At 43.0% G+C, this 20950-nt stretch overlaps 1 protein-coding gene across 4 annotated transcripts in view; it reads left to right on the forward strand.

Moving 5' to 3' along the window:
- clec16a (C-type lectin domain containing 16A) overlaps positions 1-20950 on the forward strand; it is a 247517-nt gene that overhangs the window by 209454 nt on the left and 17113 nt on the right. For all 4 annotated transcript variants that reach the window (XM_048552334.2, XM_059654137.1, XM_059654139.1 and 1 more), the window contains one exon: positions 11952-12107. In XM_048552334.2, the coding sequence (XP_048408291.2) occupies positions 11952-12107 (156 nt within the window). The remainder of the gene's footprint in view (positions 1-11951; positions 12108-20950) is intronic.

Below are 20950 nucleotides of genomic sequence, written 5' to 3' on the forward strand. Positions count from 1 at the left end.
TGGGTGGGGGGGAAGAGCTGGGTTGGTTGTGTGGTGCAGTGGGGGGAGGGGACGAACTGGGCTGGTTTAGGGATGCAGTTGGGGAAGGGGAGATTTTGAAACTGGTGAAGTCCACGTTGATACCATTAGGCTGCAGGGTTCCCAGGCGGAATATGAGTTGCTGTTCCTGCAACCTTCGGGTGGCATCATTGTGGCACTGCAGGAGGCCCATGATGGACATGTCATCTAAAGAATGGGAGGGGGAGTGGAAATGGTTTGCGACTGGGAGGTGCAGTTGTTTATTGCGAACTGAGCGGAGGTGTTCTGCTTCTCGGTTGCACATAGAGCAGTTTTTCCGCCATCTTCGCCTCCATGCCTACTTCTTCAACCGGGAACCTAACCCTTCACCCGCTTCCAACACAAGCCCTCCTCCTGGACACCACCCCCAGGCCTCCTACCCTCCCGCGACCTCGTCATCTCCAACTGCCGTCGAGACATTAACCGCCTCAACCTCTCCACCCCTCTCACCCACTCCAACCTCTCACCCGCAGAACGGGCAGCCCTCCGCTCCCTCTGCTCCAACCCCAACCTCACCATCAAACCCGCAGACAAGGGTGGCGCAGTGGTAGTATGGCGCACTGACCTCTACATCGCCGAGGCCAGACGCCAACTCTCCGACACCACCTCCTACCGTCCCCTCGATCATGACCCCACACCCGAGCACCAAACCATCATCTCCAACACCATTCATGACCTCATCACCTCAGGGGACCTCCCACCCACAGCCTCCAACCTCATTGTTCCCCAACCCCGCACGGCCCATTTCTATCTCCTTCCCAAAATCCACAAACCTACCTGCCCTGGTCGATCCATCGTCTCAGCCTGCTCCTGCCCCACCGAACTCATCTCCACCTATCTGGACTCCATTTTCTCCCCTTTGGTCCAGGAACTCCCCACCTACGTCCGTGACACCACCCACGCCCTCCACCTCCTCCAGGACTTCCAATTCCCTGGCCCCCAACACCTCATCTTCACCATGGACGTCCAGTCCCTATACACCTGCATTCCACATGCAGATGGCCTCAAGGCCCTCCGCTTCTTCCTGTCCCGCAGGCCCGACCAGTCCCCCTCCACCGACACCCTCATCCGCCCAGCTGAACTCGTCCTCACACTCAACAACTTCTCTTTTGACTCCTCCCACTTCCTACAGACTAAGGGGGTGGCCATGGGCACCCGCATGGGCCCCAGTTATGCCTGCCTCTTTGTAGGTTACATGGAACAGTCCCTCTTCCGCACCTACACAGGCCCCAAACCCCACCTCTTCCTCCAGTACATTGATGACTGTATCGGCGCCGCCTCTTGCTCCCCAGAGGAGCTCGAACAGTTCATCCGCTTCACCAACACCTTCCACCCCAACCTTCAGTTCACCTGGGCCATCTCCAGCACATCCCTCACCTTCCTGGACCTCTCAGTCTCCATCTCAGGCAACCAGCTTGTAACTGATGTCCATTTCAAGCCCACCGACTCCCACAGTACCTAGAATACACCTCCTCCCACCCACCCTCCTGCAAAAATTCCATCCCCTATTCCCAATTCCTCCGCCTCCACTGCATCTGCTCCCACGATAAGACATTCCACTCCCGCACATCCCAGATGTCCAAGTTCTTCCAGGACCGCAACTTTCCCCCCACAGTGATCGAGAACGCCCTTGACCGCGTCTCCCGTATTTCCCGCAACACATCCCTCACACCCCGCCCCCGCCATAACCGCCCAAAAAGGATCCCCCTCGTTCTCACACACCACCCTACCACCCTCCGGATACAACGCATCATCCTCCGACACTTCCGCCATTTACAATCCGACCCCACCACCCAAGACATTTTTCCATCCCCACCCCTGTCTGCTTTCCGGAGAGACCACTCTCTCCGTGACTCCCTTGTTCACTCCACACTGCCCTCCAACCCCACCACACCCGGCACCTTCCCCGGCAACCGCAGGAAATGCTACACTTGCCACCACACCACCTCCCTCACCCCTATCCCAGGCCCCAAGATGACATTCCACATTAAGCAGAGGTTCACCTGCACATCTGCCAATGTTGTATACTGCATCCACTGTACCCGGTGTAGCTTCCTCTACATTGGGGAAACCAAGCGGAGGCTTGGAGACCGCTTTTGCAGAACACCTCCGCTCAGTTCGCAACAAACAACTGCACCTCCCAGTCGCAAACCATTTCCACTCCCCCTCCCATCCTTTAGACGACATGTCCATCATGGGCCTCCTGCAGTGCCACAACGATGCCACCCGAAGGTTGCAGGAACAGCAACTCATATTCCGCCTGGGAACCCTGCAGCCTAATGGTATCAACGTGGACTTCACCAGTTTCAAAATCTCCCCTTCCCCAACTGCATCCCTAAACCAGCCCAGTTCGTCCCCTCCCCCCACTGCACCACACAACCAGCCCAGCTCTTCTTCCCCCCCCCCCCCTCCCCCACTGCATCCCAAAACCAGTCCAACCTGTCTCTGCCTCCCTAACCTGTTCTTCCTCTCACCCATCCCTTCCTCCCACCCCAAGCCGCACCCCCATCTACCTACTAACCTCATCCCACCTCCTTGACCTGTCCGTCTTCCCTGGACTGACCTATCCCCTCCCTACCTCCCCACCTACACTCTCTCCACCTATCTTCTTTTCTCTCCATCTTCGGTCCGCCTCCCCCTCTCTCCCTATTTATTCCAGTTCCTTCTCCCCATCCCCCTCTCTGATGAAGGGTCTAGGCCTGAAACGTCAGCTTTTGTGCTCCTGAGATGCTGCTTGGCCTGCTGTGTTCATCCAGCCTCTCATTTTATTATCTTGGTATTCTCCAGCATCTGCAGTTCTCTGATACCATCTGCAAGTTCCTCTCCAAGCCACTCAGCATCCTGACTTAGAAATATATCATTGTTCCTTACTGTGACTGGGTCAAAATGCTGGAATTCCCTCCTTGAGGGCGTTTTGTATCAACCCACAGCACATGGACTGTAGCAGTTCAAGAAGGCAGCTCATCACTTTCCCAAGAGCAAGTAGGGATGGGCAATGAATGCTGGCCCAGCGAGCAACGTCCATATCCCACAAGTGAATGAAAAAACAAAAGTCACTTACCAATGACTAACCAAAATGGGGAGCCGTCACTTGTAAAGGCATAGAATGCACCAAGAGACTTCAGATACATTCAGATTTAAAATTGGAAGTGCTGGAGAAACTTCATGAACCTGATTCCACTCATCCACCCAAGCCTACAAGCACCACCTAATCTGCATGTGGCAAATTCTGCAGATCATGGAATCACCTATTTCAGAAGCTACCAAACTGGACTGAAGGCATGGCTTCCTTCACCGAAACAACATGAAAAGTAATCCTTGTCCTTGGCCACTAACTTCTCAGGTATTAGATTTTTTTTTCATTTGTTACAAACTCTGTTTGCTACATCATTGATAACAAGTACAATTGATTCTGAAAGCAAGCAGAAAATTCAGATAACCAGTAACCTAACTCAACATTCATGCTTTCATAAAACCTTTGAGCTAACATTAGATAACCAAGTTACACTTGTTCAGGTAAGTCTGTAATTTGTTCTGAGCTAGTGAATCTCAGCTTGGGTGCTGTCAGAAATGCAATAATTAGCATCTCGGTTATGAACAGCAGAACCAACAAGAGTCACTGCCCAAGACTTGTAGAAATGTACACCATGTGTGGAAGCCATTTGACCCATACATATATATGCTGGCTATTTGAAACAGTAGTTGCGCCTAGGTTCCATGCTCACTTTTTGTACGTAACCCCAAATTCCTCGCTCCTACATGTCTGACTAATTGCCTTTTTAAAAGTTATTTATGGCATCTGCGTCCACCACCTTTCAGGCAGAGTGTTCCGAATCCTGCCAACCTTTTGTGTAAAAAGGGCCCTCGTCAGCATTCCAGATCTTTTTGTTAATGGTGGTAAATCAATATACTTGGCTCATTCAGCTCTCTCCGTTGTCCATTTGCTCTACTGTTTGACTTTAACCTACTACTGCATCATCAAATTCCCCCTTTTTTTTCCTTAGTAAACAGAATAGTAAATTGCTGATGCTACTACATCTATCTGAGGAAAATATAATGCTGTGGAATTTCCCTTGTCTGCATTGTAAGGTCGATTACGTTGCAACAGAACACCAGGAACACTGAGTGTGTAATTCTTTTAACCAATGTTCTAACATATTTTTCTGTCCTTCAAAACAGCTGAGACAGTTTTTAAAGACCAGTTGAACAGGAAAGGTGGCAGTGACATTTACAAGTGGAGGAAGTCTTCTGATGTTTATGTATAACTACTTTATTACTTCCTAAATATCTTTGATACATTTTGACAAGGAAAAAGGGAGATTCCATTTTGTGAAAGAAAAGCGTTAAATTTGTCATAAAATCTGTGCTCTCCGTCTTTTTAAACTTAGAAGAAAAGCATTCCTTTAAGTAAAGAACAAGAAAATATTGCTCATACTGGAAATCCGAAATAAAAACAGAATGCATTGGAAAATTTCAGCAGTACTTACAGCATCTGTAGAAGGAGAAATCAAGTAAATTTTCCAGGTCCAGCATGACTCTTCAGAGCATTAACTCTGTTTCCATCCCCACAGTTGTTGCTAGATCTACCGTATACTTTGGAGAGAAATCACAGTTAATGTTTCTGGCCCAGTGACCCTTCAGAACTGAATTCAGAGGAAGGGCCACCATACCCGAAACACTAACTCTGATTTCTGTCCACACGTGGTGCCAGATCTGCTGAGCTTCCCTGGCAATTTCTGTTTTTGTTCCTGATTTACAGCATCTGCAGTTCTTTTTGTTTTTGTTTCTGCAGCATTCCCCGCGCTGCTTCATTCTCATGGCATAAATCACTATAGTTTTTGCTTGTACCCAAATAACAACCTTTGTAATTAGTCATTTTAGTTCTTAGCTGCTGTTTTTATCACAAATCACCAGTTACAGTACTCCAGTTAAATTGAGTATTGCATTTGAGTCAAGATGTTGACCAGAGAAAAGGTAGATATGTGATGCGACATTTAAGTTCTGTGATACCTTTTAGCTTATGAAATGACCCAAGCCAAGAAGAAACAAATATTGGACAGCAATCAAAGGATAAGTTTGAAGAAACCAACGATTTGATTTGATTTATTGTAGTTACATGTGCCTAAGTACAGTGAAAAATTCTGTTTTGCAAGTAATACTAGCAGATCATAGCAAACAAGGACATACAGATTATAGGGTGCTTAGACAGAGCAAGACACACAGGTTACAACTGCACAGGAGGTACGCAAAGCAAGGTCAACATTAGCCAGATGAAGGATAACAAAGTGTGGAGCTGGATGAACACAGCAGGCCAAGCAGCATCTTAGGAGCACAAAAACTGACGTTTCGGGCCTAGACATTTGATCAGAAAAGGGGGAGGGGGAGACGGTTCTGAAATAAATAGGGAGAGAGGGGGAGGTGGATAGAAGATGGATAGAGGAGAAGATAGTTGGAGAGGAGACAGACAAGTTAAAGAGGTGGGGATGGAGCCAGTAGAGGTGAGTGTAGGTGGGGAGGTAGGGAGGGGATTGTTCAGTCTGGCGAGGATGGACAGGCCAAGGGAGCGGGATGAGGTTAGTAGGTTGGAAATGGGGGTGTGGCTGAGGTGGGAGGAGGGGATAGGTGAGAGGAAGAACAGGTTAGGGAGGCAGGGATGAGCTGGGCTGGTTTTGGGATTACCCAGATCAACATTATTTGAAGTTAGAGTCCATTCAGCTGCTGCCTAATTGCAGGGAAGAAGCTGTCCTTGAACCTGTTGGTGTGTGTGTTTGAACTTCTATATCCTCTGCCTGACAGAAGACCTTGTAAGAGAGCATTACTGGGGTGGGAGGGATCGTTCATGTTGGTTGTCGTTTCATGGCAACAAGAAGTGTAAATGGAGTCCGTGGAGGTTGACTTCTGTGATGTTCTGGGCTCTGCACACAACTTTTCTGTAGTTTCTTATGGTCCTGGGCAGAGCAGTTGCCATTCCTGGCTGTTATGCACTGGGACAGTATGTTTACGTGGTTAGTGAGATAAGCCTGAGATATCGGGAGTGGACAGAGAGATAGAGATAGAGCCAGCTGAATAGAATTTAGGGAGCAAGTTCATGGAGTGGAATTTGCAGCGATCGTGATTAGTAATTGCATGGATTTGAATATCCTGTGAGTTGAGGTTGGGTTGAGTAGCAATCTGTCCCGTGTTGCAGTACGAGAGCCTTCCTCCACTCTTATTCATTCTCTGGCCTAGAGACTAGGAACTGTTGGGTAACTTCAATGTAACTGTTACTAAACCAGTGCTGCTGCAGCAAAAACAGTTGGAGAAACTCAATAGGTCTGTTAGCAGTTGTGGAGAGAAAGCAAAGTTAACGTTTCAAGCCCAATGGTCTTTTATCAGAACTGGAAGTGTTGCTGCAGATTCTACTTGACAAATGTATAACCCCTGATGAAAAGTCTTGCGTTTGTTTCAGCAGTCATTCATGCCACACAATCTAGTCAGCAGCAGTGACACCAAATTATCACACTACAGTTTGGGATTATTTTAAACCTGCCCCCTAATGTAAATTTGCTCCCAAACTCCTGGCCAACAATAGAAACAAGTGCTAGAGAACGTAAGTAGATTTGGCAGCATCTGTGGAGAAAGAAGCACAGTTAAAATTTGAGTCCAGTATGACCTTTTCAGGACTGAAAGGACTTGGAAAGTGCTTTTTTTTTTATATACTGTACGCAGAGATTGAGAGGAGAAGGAAATGGAACAGATTGCCTTTGAGTGTTTTTTTGCCCAGGCACAATGATAATGGTGGTAAAGGAGAGACTGGAACGTTAAATAGTTGAAAATATTAGCTGTGGAAAGGAGAAGATGAATGCTCTGCTGACGGCAGAGCCAACGTGACACAAACAAGACACAGCTGAAAAATTAAATACACTGATTATAACCCTGAAGCTGTAGGTTTTGGAAACAAGCGTATGAGCATTGATTCAGGTGTCAATGTTTCACAATCTGATGCCGTTACATTGAGACAGGGTGACACATAGAACTATCTGTGTTAAAATCCATACAATAATGAGTAGTGTTTGGTGTTTCATCATTGAAAGTACAAATCTATATTTGTTATTCCAAGTTGCAGAAATCAAAACAGCACTGCTGCTGACAGCTCTTTTGTAAACATGAGAGCACAATTCAACGAGTCACTGATACAGTACCTCCAAATTGCCTTTGGCATTTTATCAGAAATGCAATTCATTCCCTTGTTACCCTCCTGCTACTGGTCCCTTTTACCTACTGTTTTTCGAATCCATACATTTGCTCCGTAAGTACTTGTATGTGTTAATAGCATCTTGTAAACAACAAAATTAGTGCCTACCGTTTATGAGCTACAAAGCAGCTGTAATGAAACCTTAAACATGTTCACTTTATTAACATTGTCTCTATTGGAAATGTACCGCTAAAACTAATTAATGGTTTGAACAAGGTTAATTCTCCTACTCCCATTAATGATATCACTTCTAACAGCTATGTAACAAAGTGGTGGAATGAGGCAGACTTTTAATAAATTTATTGATGTACTTTCACTAGTCCCCTGATAGTACAGCAAGAATTAGCATTAATGATTTTTTGCTGATGGTTCAGCAGTTTCCATTCATCTTGGCAGTTGGGACCTATAGTCGTGCTTTACACAAATTACTTCTAATTGCTCTGTGGCTGCACTTGGTTGGAACTAATTTAATTTTAACAATTTCTATATTGCTATTGGTCATTATTCATTATTGTAACTAGGATGACAGTATTTATGATAATGAAATGAGAGGCTGGATGAACACAGCAGGCCCAGCAGCATCTCAGGAGCACAAAAGCTGACGTTTCGGGCCTAAACCCTTCATCAGAGTGGGGGATGGGGAGAGGGTTCTAGAATAAATAAGGAGAGAGGGGGAGGCAGACCGAAGATGGAGAGAAAAGAAGATAGGTGGGGAGGTAGGGAGGGGATAGGTCAGTCCAGGGAAGACGGTCAGGTCAAGGAGCTGGGATGAGGTTAGTAGGTAGGAGATGGAGGTGTGGCTTGGGGTGAGAGGAAGAACAGGTTAGGGAGGCAGAGACAGGCTAGACTGGCTTTGGGATGCAGTGGGTGGAGGGGAAGAGCTGGGCTGGTTGTGTGGTGCAGTGGGGGGAGGGGACGAACTGGGCTGGTTTAGGGATGCGGTGGGAGAAGGGGAGATTTTGAAGCTGGTGAAGTCCACATTGATACCATTGGGCTGCAGGGTTCCCAAGCATAATATGAGTTGCTGTTCCTGCAACCTTCGGGTGGCATCATTGTGGCACTGCAGGAGGCCCATGATGGACATGTCATCTAAAGAATGGGAGGGGGAGTGGAAATGGTTTGCGACTGGGAGGTGCAGTTGTTTATTGCGAACCGAGCGGAGGTGTTCTGCAAAGCGGTCCCCCAGCCTCTGCTTGGTTTCCCCAATGTAGAGGAAGCCACACCGGGTACAGTGGATGCAGTATACCACATTGGCAGATGTGCAGGTGAACCTCTGCTTAATGTGGAAAGTCATCTTGGGGCCTGGGATAGGGGTGAGGGAGGAGGTGTGGGGGCAAGTGTAGCATTTCCTGCGGTTGCAGGGGAAGGTGTTTATGTGGGTTTTGCGTATACTGCAATAGATTTGAATAAATTCAAGTATATTGAAGTATTCTTCAATTCACCGGGCCCAATTTTAAAATAGAAGGTGCTTGAGAGGGGCAGCAGGAGAGTCAGAATTTTTGGAAAGAAAAGAAACAAGGCAATATCCTTGGATCCAGACTCCCCTTTATGATCTCCAGATGTCAACTTTTCTATTCCTGCTTCAGTGTCCAAATGATGGCTGAACTTTAGATGTTTTAACATTTCCTGGTTTTGTTTCAAGTTACCAACTTCTACAATTTTTTGACTGCTTGTCTTGACCAGCTGTAATGTACTTAACAAGCACAGGAGCTTTCCTCAGGTAGACTGCAGCTTGAAACAGAACATGAAAACATTGCAGTCGAACATATTACTTCTGTCTAGATTAGATTAAACTGATTTTTTTAAGATTGGACTCACATCTGCTCAAGTAAATCATTTAATCCATTCTGCATCACTTGTTGGTTAACAGCAGAATGAATATTGCTCAAAATTGTTTAGTCTTGCTTGCTCCTCCTCGTGCACTAATTTCTATATCTTATATCTGCAGAATTGTAAACTACAGTCGTCATTCTCAAAAGTACTGCAGTTTTGAATGGTGTTTGCGACTTCTGTCATTCACTCCTGAGGCACAATTGTTTCTGTTCCTTCACTTTTCAAGCCATCTTAGACAAATAACACCCTCTCATTCATGGGTGGGAAGAAAGAGAGCACATGTTCTTTTAAGATGTTCACACCCTGCATAACTTTTAAATCATGTGCTCTCATAACATAGAATGGGACCCAAGTGCCCCATCAAAGTGGAGTGAGAGAACTGGGGCAGATTAGAAATGCTAACTTGTTGGATTGTGTAGAGTTCCAGGAACCCAAAAAAGGGTGTCTGGAAGACTGAGAGATACTTCATGTTCCAATTTAATCCAAAGTCCAAGAAAGTTAGTCTGTTGGGAAAGAACTCGCATTTTATGACTGGTAGAGAATTATATTTTTCAAATATTTTTGGAATAAGAGTAAGACTGTTATAGCAAGCTTCTTAAGCCAAATTCATAAGTTGACGTGTCATCAGGACTTCAGAGTGACCCAACTGGGAAAAAAAGGCATTACCTAAATATATCCAAAACAACTTTCAATGTTGGGGTCGAAACAGCAGTCTATCTTTTCTGTGGACATATGTGACCTCGGATTGTAGGATTCTACTTATGATCTAAACCCATTTCCTTCCACTGAAATTCTTGGATGAAGGGGATCAGGTTGATCGTAAATTGCGTTTCAGAAATACCAATAGAGTTTGAAAGCTATCTTGGGCTGGGTTACAGCCTACCATGCTTGTCTTGCAGCTCATGCTGCTACCTTAACAGGTAAAGCTATAGTCTGGTGTCTCTTCACGTCTGTTTTTCTTTCCATCTCCTACTTAACCTTGCTGCCCTGTCCATTTGTGGCTTTCTGCAGGGCATTATTGGTTTCCAGATCCAATTATACTTTCATGCCATGCTTCTCATGAGGGGAATTGTAGGCCACAGAGCTATCTCAATCTCCATAGTGTCCAAGATAACAGAAATCAAATACTGTGGATGCTGAAAATCTGCAAAAAAATCCAAAAAAGCTGGAATTACTAAGCAGATCTGACCATACCTGGAGAGTTATAGAGCTGACATTTCAGTTCTATGACCTTTTTACATATTTATGACAACTGTGTATAAAGGATTCTACTGAAATAATTCTTTAAAGCTGAGCTGACCTACGCATATCTTGGTGTGTGTGAATGTTCAGTTATTTAGTGTGGATATAATAATTGTATTTTAGAAGAAAGGCTCGCCTTTCATACGCAGAGTTCTTGTCCCTCTTACCCAGGACATTTGCTGTCCAAAATGAACATGTGAAGTAATTTTTGAAAGAACTGCATTCAGCAACTTTGTTTTATCTCCGTGGATGACTGATATTTGTACATAATTGTTGCACTTGTTATTTAAAACTTTGAGTCTGCAATAAATAGTCTAGCATTTGTTCATGCATAGGCCAGCTTGTTTTCAAATCTAGATTTGCCACATTCGGTTATGAAGTCATCAGTTTTGGATTAAATTAGAAACTTTTTAGTCTATCGTGACATTGCCGCCTCCTTCAGTGAACAGTTTTTGATGTCTCAGTACTATTTTAACGTATTTTAATTTCTTGATAAGATCTCTGTTAAGGTCATCACCTGCAGGTTGGGCCCAAATAGGTTAAGGCTGCTCTAGTCCAAAAAGCTGACTCAAAACTCTTGTCACTTTCAATGTTTGGAAATTCTCATTTACATTTTGAATTCTGTACATGCTTAAAAAATGTTTGAAGGTGAAGCTTCTTGTCCAACATGAGGGGAGATCTTGTTGAAAGATGTAAGATTCTTACAGAGCTTGCAGGGTAGAGGTTGCTTCTCCTGTTGGGAGAATCTAGGACCCGAGGGCATAATCTCAGAATAAGGGAGTTGCATGCTTAAAACAGATGAAGAGGAATTTCTGCTGAGTAGAGTCAATCTGTAGAATTCTTTACTGCACAGGGCTGTAGAGACTGGGTCATTAAGTATATCAAATTTAAAGCTGAGATCGACAGACTTTTAATCAGTAAGTGAATTGAGGGTTCCTTGGGAGAAGCAGGAAATTAGAGTTGAGGATTATCAGATCAGTTGCGATCTTAATGAATGCCCTACTTCCTACATCTTATGGTCTAACTTTCTATGCAGTGAGACATGATAGAAATCTGTGGTGATGTTGCAAGAAGATGATGCAGACAAAGAATTCTTTATTTATATGACCTATCAACTAGACCAAGATGATGATCCTAATTTATACATCTACCCCTGTAAAGGACCAGCCTTAGTCCTTGAATTCTTACCCACTCTTCACGTCAGCATACAGTGAAGTCTAACATGGAGACATGTTGGAAATGTGCCTAAGTTCTGGTTATGAGGTTCCTTAAGTCATCGACATATGTTACAATATTCAAATAACATAGATCACACAAGATTCACTGAAGCAGGCTACTTTTCTGGTATTCAGATCATTTCCAATGGAAAGAAATTCCATAAACAGTGGCAGTTTTTCGGAATTAAATTGCAAAGCCTTAGATCTCACGGACTAAAAGATTAGATAACACTTCCATTAATGATTAGCAGAAGCAATTGTAAAGATTTCTGGGAATGTAGGAATCTTATTCCTTGAATTGTTCAGGTTGGAAATTATTCAAAGGGCCTGGCTTGTAAAAGGAAACTTTTTCTTTAACTGCTTTCTAGGGTTTGCAGTGGCACAGCACATAAACCAGCAGAGTCCCTCTCCAGCATCGTCCCCTTCCCCACCCTCTAGTGGCACCATCACAACAAGCACAAGCTGCAACGATACCATCATTACCAGCACAACTTCCACTCCCTCAGCAACTCAGAGCCCCACAGGTAATTGTGTTGCATATTTCAGATCCTTAACAAATTGACTTGGTTATTGCGTTTAAAAGTTGTAAAACAATCCAGAAACTGCCTTTTATCCTGATAAAATGATTATCAAATTCTGATCACAAAGTCTTTTTGCCCCCCCATTAGCTCATCTAAATTGGTGGTCAATTCAGACTACATTCACGAGGAGCATAAGGAAATTCGCTCTCAAACTGAGTTCATTTCTGCCTCCTTGCGAAACATTAGCAAGCTACTTAACAAAAGAAATCACCAAAAAATAATTACTGGTAGGATTTCTGTGATTGTGTTGTGTAATGCTGCGTATTATATCAAACATCTGTATAAACCAAAATGAATACCTTGGAGGGGGCATGTGTTAAGTCATGTTTTAAGACGTTCTTTTTCTAAAAACAACAGCTCAAGTCATTGAGCAGTGTAACCCTGTAAAAGTGATGGTGCAAAGTTTAAGAAAACGAAAGCCATGAAAGTATCGCAATTATGTAGAATATGGATTATCAATAATGCAATTGTATTTACTCCTTATAGTAGACTTGAGTGACCTATGGAACAGGGACATGTTTGTCTGCAGCAGGATTCCTCAGTTCCAGTAAATGATTCACAAAGTAGCAACTTAGAAATGATTTAAAATGTACTGAATGCTTTGTGTGGCAAAAGATGCTGACGCAAGAAACCCATTTACAACTAATCCTGCCACTAAACACGAAAAGAGATCCGACTGTGAGAAGTGGGTGCATTTTATCAACAATCATTCAGCTGACAACAGGACAACTATTAAATCACTAATCCTTGAACCTTTTTGCAGGGTGTTAATGCGCTATTTTGTGAAATCAGGACATTTGAATTTCATGAACCATTACTTTACTTTCCTTCATGCAGCTTCCCCCGTTCAGAATCTCTCTCTCGGCACTCGCTTCAACTTACCAATGTAATTCTGTAATTAATTATTAGAGTGGGATGGTGGGAGGGAAGTTTAAAAGAATAACCTGCTTTGCTTCATTACAAGTGAAGAATATTTGGCCTTCCCTGGGCATTTATTACAGTCCCACAGTTAAGATTATGTCTTCTAAATAAGAAGCGCACAATCTGTATCCCATTTCCAAGTGACACAAATGTATGAGGTTTATTGCAGTAATCTCACTGTGTCGCCTAGTTTATCCTCCAGTGGTAACAATAGCAGTGTGCTTTTAAGGCAGCAGTTGTGCTTTTTCCTCATTGAGTTTTTTTACCTGCCTGGTTAACCTTTTCAGATAAAACTGGTTGTGGTGTTGCTGGTTATACCACAAATAAAATGATAGTAAATGGCTTAAACAAATGGCACATACACAAGAAAAAAAGTCTTCATCTTATCCAAACATTAGCACACATTTTACTCTGCCATAATCCTAGAATGCTGTGCTTTGAGCTAGTAACACATCTGAAGTAATTTTGATTTATGTTATGCCACCAGTAAGTTTTACTAGCTGACAAGTATTATGTGAATCTTGTGTGTTCCTAATCCAGTACACTCTCTTCAGTTTTTTTATTAATTCCCTCATCCTTTTGACACATTTTCTCCCCCTCCTCTGCTCCTGAAGATACTTGCTCCTTGCTTACACATTTTTAGATATCAGATTCTCATTGTGTCTCATTTATGTGAAGCTGGATAATTGAAATACCAGAAAGACACAGAAATTGTGCAAGTCATCACTATAAGACAATAAAAAAAATAAGAACAGGAGTAACAAAGTGTGAAACTGGATGAACACAGCAGGCCAAGCAGCATCTCAGGAGCACAAAAGCTGACGTTTCGGGCCTAGACCCTTCATCAGAGAGGGGGATGGGGAGAGGGTTGTGAAATAAATAGGGAGAGAGGGGGAGGCGGACCGAAGATGGAGAGAAAAGAAGATAGGTGGAGAGGAGAGTATAGGTGGGGAGGTAGGGAGGGGATAGGTCAGTCCAGGGAAGACTGACAGGTCAAGGAGGCGGGATGAGGTTAGTAGGTAGGAAATGGAGGTGCGGCTTGGGGTGGGAGGAAGGGATGGTGCAGTGGGGGAAGAGGAGATCACAACCAGCCCAGCTCTTCCCCTCCACCCACTGCATCCCAAAACCAGTCCAACCTGTCTCTGCCTCCCTAACCTGTTCTTCCTCTCACCCATCCCTTCCTCCCACCCCAAGCCCCACCTCCATCTCCTACCTACTAACCTCATCCCGCCTCCTTGACCTGTCTGTCTTCCCTGGACTGACCTATCCCCTCCCTACCTCCCCACCTATACTCCCCTCTCCACCTATCTTCTTTTCTCTCCATCTTCGGTCCGCCTCCCCCTCTCCCCCTATTTATTCCAGAACCCTCACCCCATGCCCCTCTCTGATGACGGGTCTAGGCCCGAAACGTCAGCTTTTGTGCTCCTGAGATGCTGCTTGGCCTGCTGTGTTCATCCAGCTTCTCACTTTGTTATCTTGGATTCTCCAGCATCTGCAGTTCCCATTATCACTAAGAACAGGAGTAGGCCATTTGGCCTCTCAAACCTTTTCCACCATTCAATAGGATCATGGTTGATCCTACATTCCTCACATCCACTTTACTCACCTTTCCCCATCACCCTTGATTCCTGAACTAATCAAGAATCTATCTCAGCCTTAAATGTAAGCAAGGATTCCACCTCAAAAGTTCTTTGTCAAGGAGCTCCAAAGGTTATCAACCCGCTTTTTTAAAAAAAAATTCCTCCTCATCCCAGTCTTAAATTGGTGCCCCTTTTATCCTGAGACTTGGACTCTGGTTCTTGACTCTCCCACAAGGGGAAACACCCTCTCAGCATTTACCCTGTCAAACCCCTCGTACTGTATGTTTCAGTGCGATCACCTCCTTCTTCTAAATTCTATTGAGTAGAATCCAAACCTATTTTAACCTTTGCTTCACACCGGGTACTTCAAGTATAAACTTGTGGCTAACAACACAGAAGGAAGTCTATTTTCTTCCCACTTAATCCAAACATTCTGAAGCCAAATGAAGTCACCGAAATGGGATCTCACATTTACCTGGATTTTATTGCTCACGTACATGCTGTCTTAAGCATGTATTTGTCTTAGATCAATTTTTGTTTATAAAGCTCCTGTTAACATAGTAAAATGGCATGGGGTGCTTCACAGGAATGTTATCAGATTAAATTTGGCATCAAGGTGCAGAAGGAAATATTTGGATAGATGCCCAATAACTTGGCAGAAAGGTCAATTTGAAGAAAAGAAAGGAAGACTGAGAGCTTTAGGAATTTAGTCCTTTGTGGCCTAGGCAGCTGTCAACGGTGGGACAATGGAAATCCAAGATGCAGAAGAGACCGGAATCAAGAGACTGCAGAGTTCACCACAGGTTGTAAGATTTTAATAATACATATAAGTTTTAATGAGCCACTGTAAGAAATTGATTGTAGAAAAGGTAGTAGAAGTTTAAAGACATGTTCCTGCATTGTGTGTTTGAGGCAGAATGCTTTTCCAAATATGACCAATAACAAATGAGGCAGTGCTTTGAATGCATTAACTGTTAATACAGGCCTCCTTCCAGTCATATGATTTATTTGACAGGATTGGGTTTGTCAAATTATCTGTGTGCCTGCAGATGATCCGATCATTTTACCGAATATTTTACAAGAGAACATTTTATGATTTGTTTCTGGTCGATAAACACTTAGCAGACAGATTTGTAATTTTTGAACTAAAGATTCAGTGTGACTGTTTGGCAACAGTTTTGATCTAATGGGTCTGAAATATTAATAATGTTTTATTGATTTGTGTTTTTTGACTGCTGTTTGTTATTACTTGGGAAGGAGACAAAAATTTCCAGGGATATTAGTGCCAAGATTCATGAGTGTTGCAAGGTCTGTTTTTGTAAACATTGAAACATCAAGGTGCAAAATTTATTGATTCATCCATTATGTGTACAGCTAGAAACGCCAGCCTCCCTCGACTTCCCCCAGCTTAATCCCCAATTAAAGACCTTTCCACAAATGGCCTTTTTAAACCCAACTCAGTTCCATAGTGATATCTAGAGCTCTCCTATGGTTGTTTCTTTATAAGTTAAAGTTTATTACATTTTAAAAATTGCATTCTCCAATTTGGAACTTGACTCAATTCAGATGAAGAGATAGTAGGAGCTTTTCTGAGGAAGAGTCTAGGCCCGCGGTATTGGCCTTCCTGCTCTTCTGATGCTGTTTGGCCTGCTGTGTTCGTCTGACTCTGCACCTTGTTAAGATGATTAATTTGCTACTAAACTTGGAGCTGTAAAACTCTGAAAAGTTTTAAATTAAATGTATTAATCTTAACACTGCATTGCCTTCTGATTTTGGTGCCCACTAACTATTAGGTGCATGGTAGATTTTGATTTTGTAAACCCCAGTGAAATACTGAAGCAAATCACTGTTGTTCTGCTGGGAAAGTACCAACTGTGTTAGCAAACCTGTTCCACATTTCACACCACCTTCAAGTGTGAACTCAGATCAGTACAAATTTACAACCACGCATTCCACGTATTTTTCTTCTAAATTCTTTCACCATTCCACTACTTACTTCATGTTGAAAATGATGAAATTATTTTTTGTTTTTCAATCAAGGCAGTTTATCAGATAAACTTGCATGTTAACTTGAAAATATCAAACAATGCGTGCCATTTTTTCTCACAGCCAATTGTGAAGGGAGGATTCAAAGTGACCTTTTTAAACTTCTCAGACTTGAAATCTACACAGTATTGACAAAGACCTAGTCAAAATTAACTCTCATATGCATTTTTTAAACGTATAAAGGCAGTAGCGGTTTCAAACTAAATTCACAATGGATTCTTACAATCAAAGGAGACTCGAGGCTTTAATTTCAATAGCCTGATTTAGATTTGGATTCATTGTACCAGCCAGACTTGTTTATAAATACTGAAGAAGGGTCACCAGACCCAAAACATTAAATCTGATTTTTCTTCACAGATACTGCCAGATCTGCTGAGCTTTTCCAGCAACTTCTGATTTTGTTCCTTGTTTGTAGACACCACCTGCAGCCTGCCATGCATTGTAAATTCCTGGAGTTCTTTTTATTTTCTAGTCTGTGCTTGCCTGTACAAAATTTTCTGTTGTGGTTTTTTTTATTTTTAAGGTTCTGTAGCCGTAACTTTGATTCCCCTGCAGATTTCAATTGCACGAATCTTTAATCCTCGCATTTCAGGCTAGGATCTTAATATTCACACCTAAATGAGGCACACAGGCAAAGTTATTTGACACTCAATGATGCTGCATGCTTGCTCAAACATAGAGCATCTGCAAACTTTGCTATAGGAATTAAGAGTTAGTTATTCTGAAATTAGGACAGCCTTCAAATCATTGCCATTAAGGTGCGACTTTAGATTAAAAACTTCAAACTTTAAAAAAAATTTTTTACCATGTTTGTTACTCAGCAAAATTAAAGTATCAATAAAGTTGTCAATTTGCCCACTTCCTTGTGATTTGTCGTCTGGAAGTTGTGGCTCCCTAAATGACCTTACTCATCAAATTTATTTTTAACATAGCCATTTAGACAAAAAAATAAATTTGATGAGTAAGGTCATTTCGGGAGCCACAACTTCCAGACGACAAATCACAAGGAAATGGGCAAATTGACAACTTTATTGATACTTCAATTTTGCTGAGTAATCCACTGATAAACATGGTTTAAAAAAAATTTTAAAGTTTGAAGTTTTTAATCTAAAGTTGCACCTTAATGGCGATGATTTGAAGGCTGTCCTAATTTCAGAGTAACTAACTCTTAATTCCTATAGTAAAGTTTGCAAGCATCTTTAAGTTTCTCTGCAGTGAAAGATTGAAATGTATTCTGCCTTGCCCCCTTCTGTTTTTATGTGACTGGAGCTAGACTGCAAAATGGCTATTTCTAATAATCAATTTAAAATTATAAATTACAGCCATAGAATTGACTAAGAAACCAGTAGATAAATAAGCATTGTTCTTGAGAAAATTTCTTTTTATCCAGAGGGGTTCTTGATACACTCTCTCATATAAGCACCACTGTGCTTTTATCAGCTAGCATTCTATATTCTTCAGACTATGGTATTTCTTTATACTACAGCATTCTTTTGTGACTGTACTTTCAAAGTACCCTTCCTGTCTTATTCTTACAGCAATACCCACAAGTTAATTCATTTTTCACTCTATTGCCTATCTAGAAAATTCCATACCAAAATTTACATGAGGTACAATAATTCTAACCAGTTAAAATAAGCCAAAGTGTGATCCCAATTGCTCATGACAGAATACTTTTACCAAAATTGAAACAGATTTCATCAAAGGAGGTCAGCTTAACAAATGCCCTTCCTGCCTTTTTTTTTAATTTGTTTGTGGGATATGGGTGATGTTGGCTGGGCCATTTATTGCTTGGCCATAATTGGCCTTGAGAAGGTGATTGTTAGCTGCTGCCTTCCATTGCTGCCATCCATTTGGCGTAAGAATGCCCACAATGCTGTTAAGAAAAGATATCCAGGGTTTCTTTTCCCTTTAGCACTGAAGGAATAACAATATATTTCCAAACCAGAATCTTTTTTGGCTTAGAGGAGAATGTGTAGGTGTGATATTCCAATATATTTACTCCTCTTGTCCTTCTATATGATAATGGTCTTGGATTTGGAAGGTGGTATTTAATGAGCCTTAATGAATTTCTGCAGGGTATCCTGTAGACGATACACATTGTTGCCACTGAGTGTCACTGGTGGAGGGAGTGAATGTTTTGCACTTGTGGTGTCATTCAAGAGGCTGTTTGCATTGTGTCAGGCTTCTTGAATATTGTTTGTGCTGCGTTCATCCAGGCAATGGGAATGGGGGTGGGGGTAGGGGTTGCAGTTATCCCATCACACTCCTGACTTGTGCCTTGTAGATCATGGACAGGCATCTGAGAGTTGGAAGGTGAATTCTCATCGTAGGTAAGCCTCTGACCTGCTCTTGTAGCCACTATATTTATATGGCTAACACAATTCAGTTTCTGGTCAATGGTAACCCCTAGAATGTAGGCAGTAATGGGGATTCGGTGATGGTAATACCATTCAATGTCAAGGGATGATTTTGTCTTGCAGAGTGAGAGTCATACAGAAACAGACCTATCAGTCCAGTTTGTCTGCACCAACCATATAGCCCAATCTGACCTAGTCCTTTTTGCCAGCATTTGTCCCATATCTCTAAATGCTTCCTATTCATGTACCCAATCAGATGCCATTTAAATGTTGTAACTGTACCAGCCTCCACTTCCTTTGGCGACCCGTTCCATACATCCACCACCCTCTGCAAGGATAAAGTTACCTCTCAGGTCTTTTCTAAATCTTTCCCCTCCCACTTTAGATTTATGCCATCTAGTTTTGGACTCCCCTACCCTAGGGCAAACACCCTCACTATTCACCCTATCCATGCCGCTCATGATTTTATAAACCTCTATAAGGTCACCCTTCAGCCTCTGACACTCTAACGATAACAGCCCCAGCCTATTCAGCCTGTCCCTGTAGCTCAAACCCTCCAGTCCTGGCATCATCCTTGTAAGTCTTTGCTGTGCCGTCTCAAGTTTAACAACTTGCTCCCTATAGAAGGGTGACCAGAATTGTACACAGTATTCTAAAAGTGGCCTCACCAATGTCCTGTACAGCCACAACATGACATATGACGGCAAGTGTGCCAAATGACTTCACCGCCCTGTCTACCTGTCTATGTGTGACTCCACTTTCAAGGAACTATGCACCTACATCCCTCGGTCTCTTTGTTTGACAACACTGCCCAGGGCCTTACAAGTAACTCTATGTCCTGGCCTGTTTTGCCTTACCAAATGCAATACTTCATTTATCTAAACTCCACCTGCCACTCCTTGGGCCTTTGACCCATCAACCCATCAGATTATGGTCCCATTGTACTCTGAAATAACCACCTTCACTGTTGACTGCACTATCCAGTTTGGTGTCATGGGCAAACTCAATAACCTTGCCTCTTGCATTCATTTCCATATCGTTATATATAAGAGACGAAAAGCAGTGGACCTAGCACCAGTGTTGTGACGCACCACTAGTTACAGGCTTCCAGGCTATATTGCCTGGCTGTCTCCACCAACCCACCCCCCCCCCCCCCCACCCCGATCCTGTGTAAGCTAACCTTACTAACCAGTCTTCTATGCAGAACCTTATACGAACACTTTGCTGAAGTCCACGTAGACAAGATCTACTGTTCTGCCTTCATCAATCTTTGTCACCGCTTCAGAAAACTCAGTCAGGTTAGTGACACATGATTCCCCTCACACAAAGGCCATGTTGACCATCCCTAATCAGTCCTTGCCTTTCCAAGTGCATATAAATCCTGTTCCTCAAAATCCTTCCCAACAACTTATCACCACTGACAAGGCTCACCAGCCTATAGTTCCCTGGATTTTCCTTACAGCCTATCTTAAATAATGGCACCACATTAGCCAACCTCCAATTGTTTGGCACCTCACCCGTTGTCAGTGATTGTTGGAAATAGTCACTGACTGGCATTTGGTATACCGTAAATGATACATGCCCACCAAGCAGCCCAACCTTGATATTGTGCAGGATTTGCTGCATTTGGGCTTGCACTGCTTCAGAGTCTGAGGAGTTGAGTTGTGCTGATTTAGTCACCCCATACCCAAAAAGTGTCTGCTTTTTAGACAACATTACCAGGAAATGCATCCAAAAAGAATCTCACTGTCAGTTGCACAAGAGTTTCAAGATTAAAGGATCAACACAAAGGGTTTTAATTCTCCAAGATTCTGTGTTCGTTACTTGGCTCCCACATCTGTACGTTGCTCCTTTAACTCAACTGACCATCCACTTTGAT

The sequence above is a fragment of the Stegostoma tigrinum genome, chromosome 23 (assembly GCF_030684315.1).
Source record: "Stegostoma tigrinum isolate sSteTig4 chromosome 23, sSteTig4.hap1, whole genome shotgun sequence".
NCBI classification, from domain to species: domain Eukaryota; kingdom Metazoa; phylum Chordata; class Chondrichthyes; order Orectolobiformes; family Stegostomatidae; genus Stegostoma; species Stegostoma tigrinum.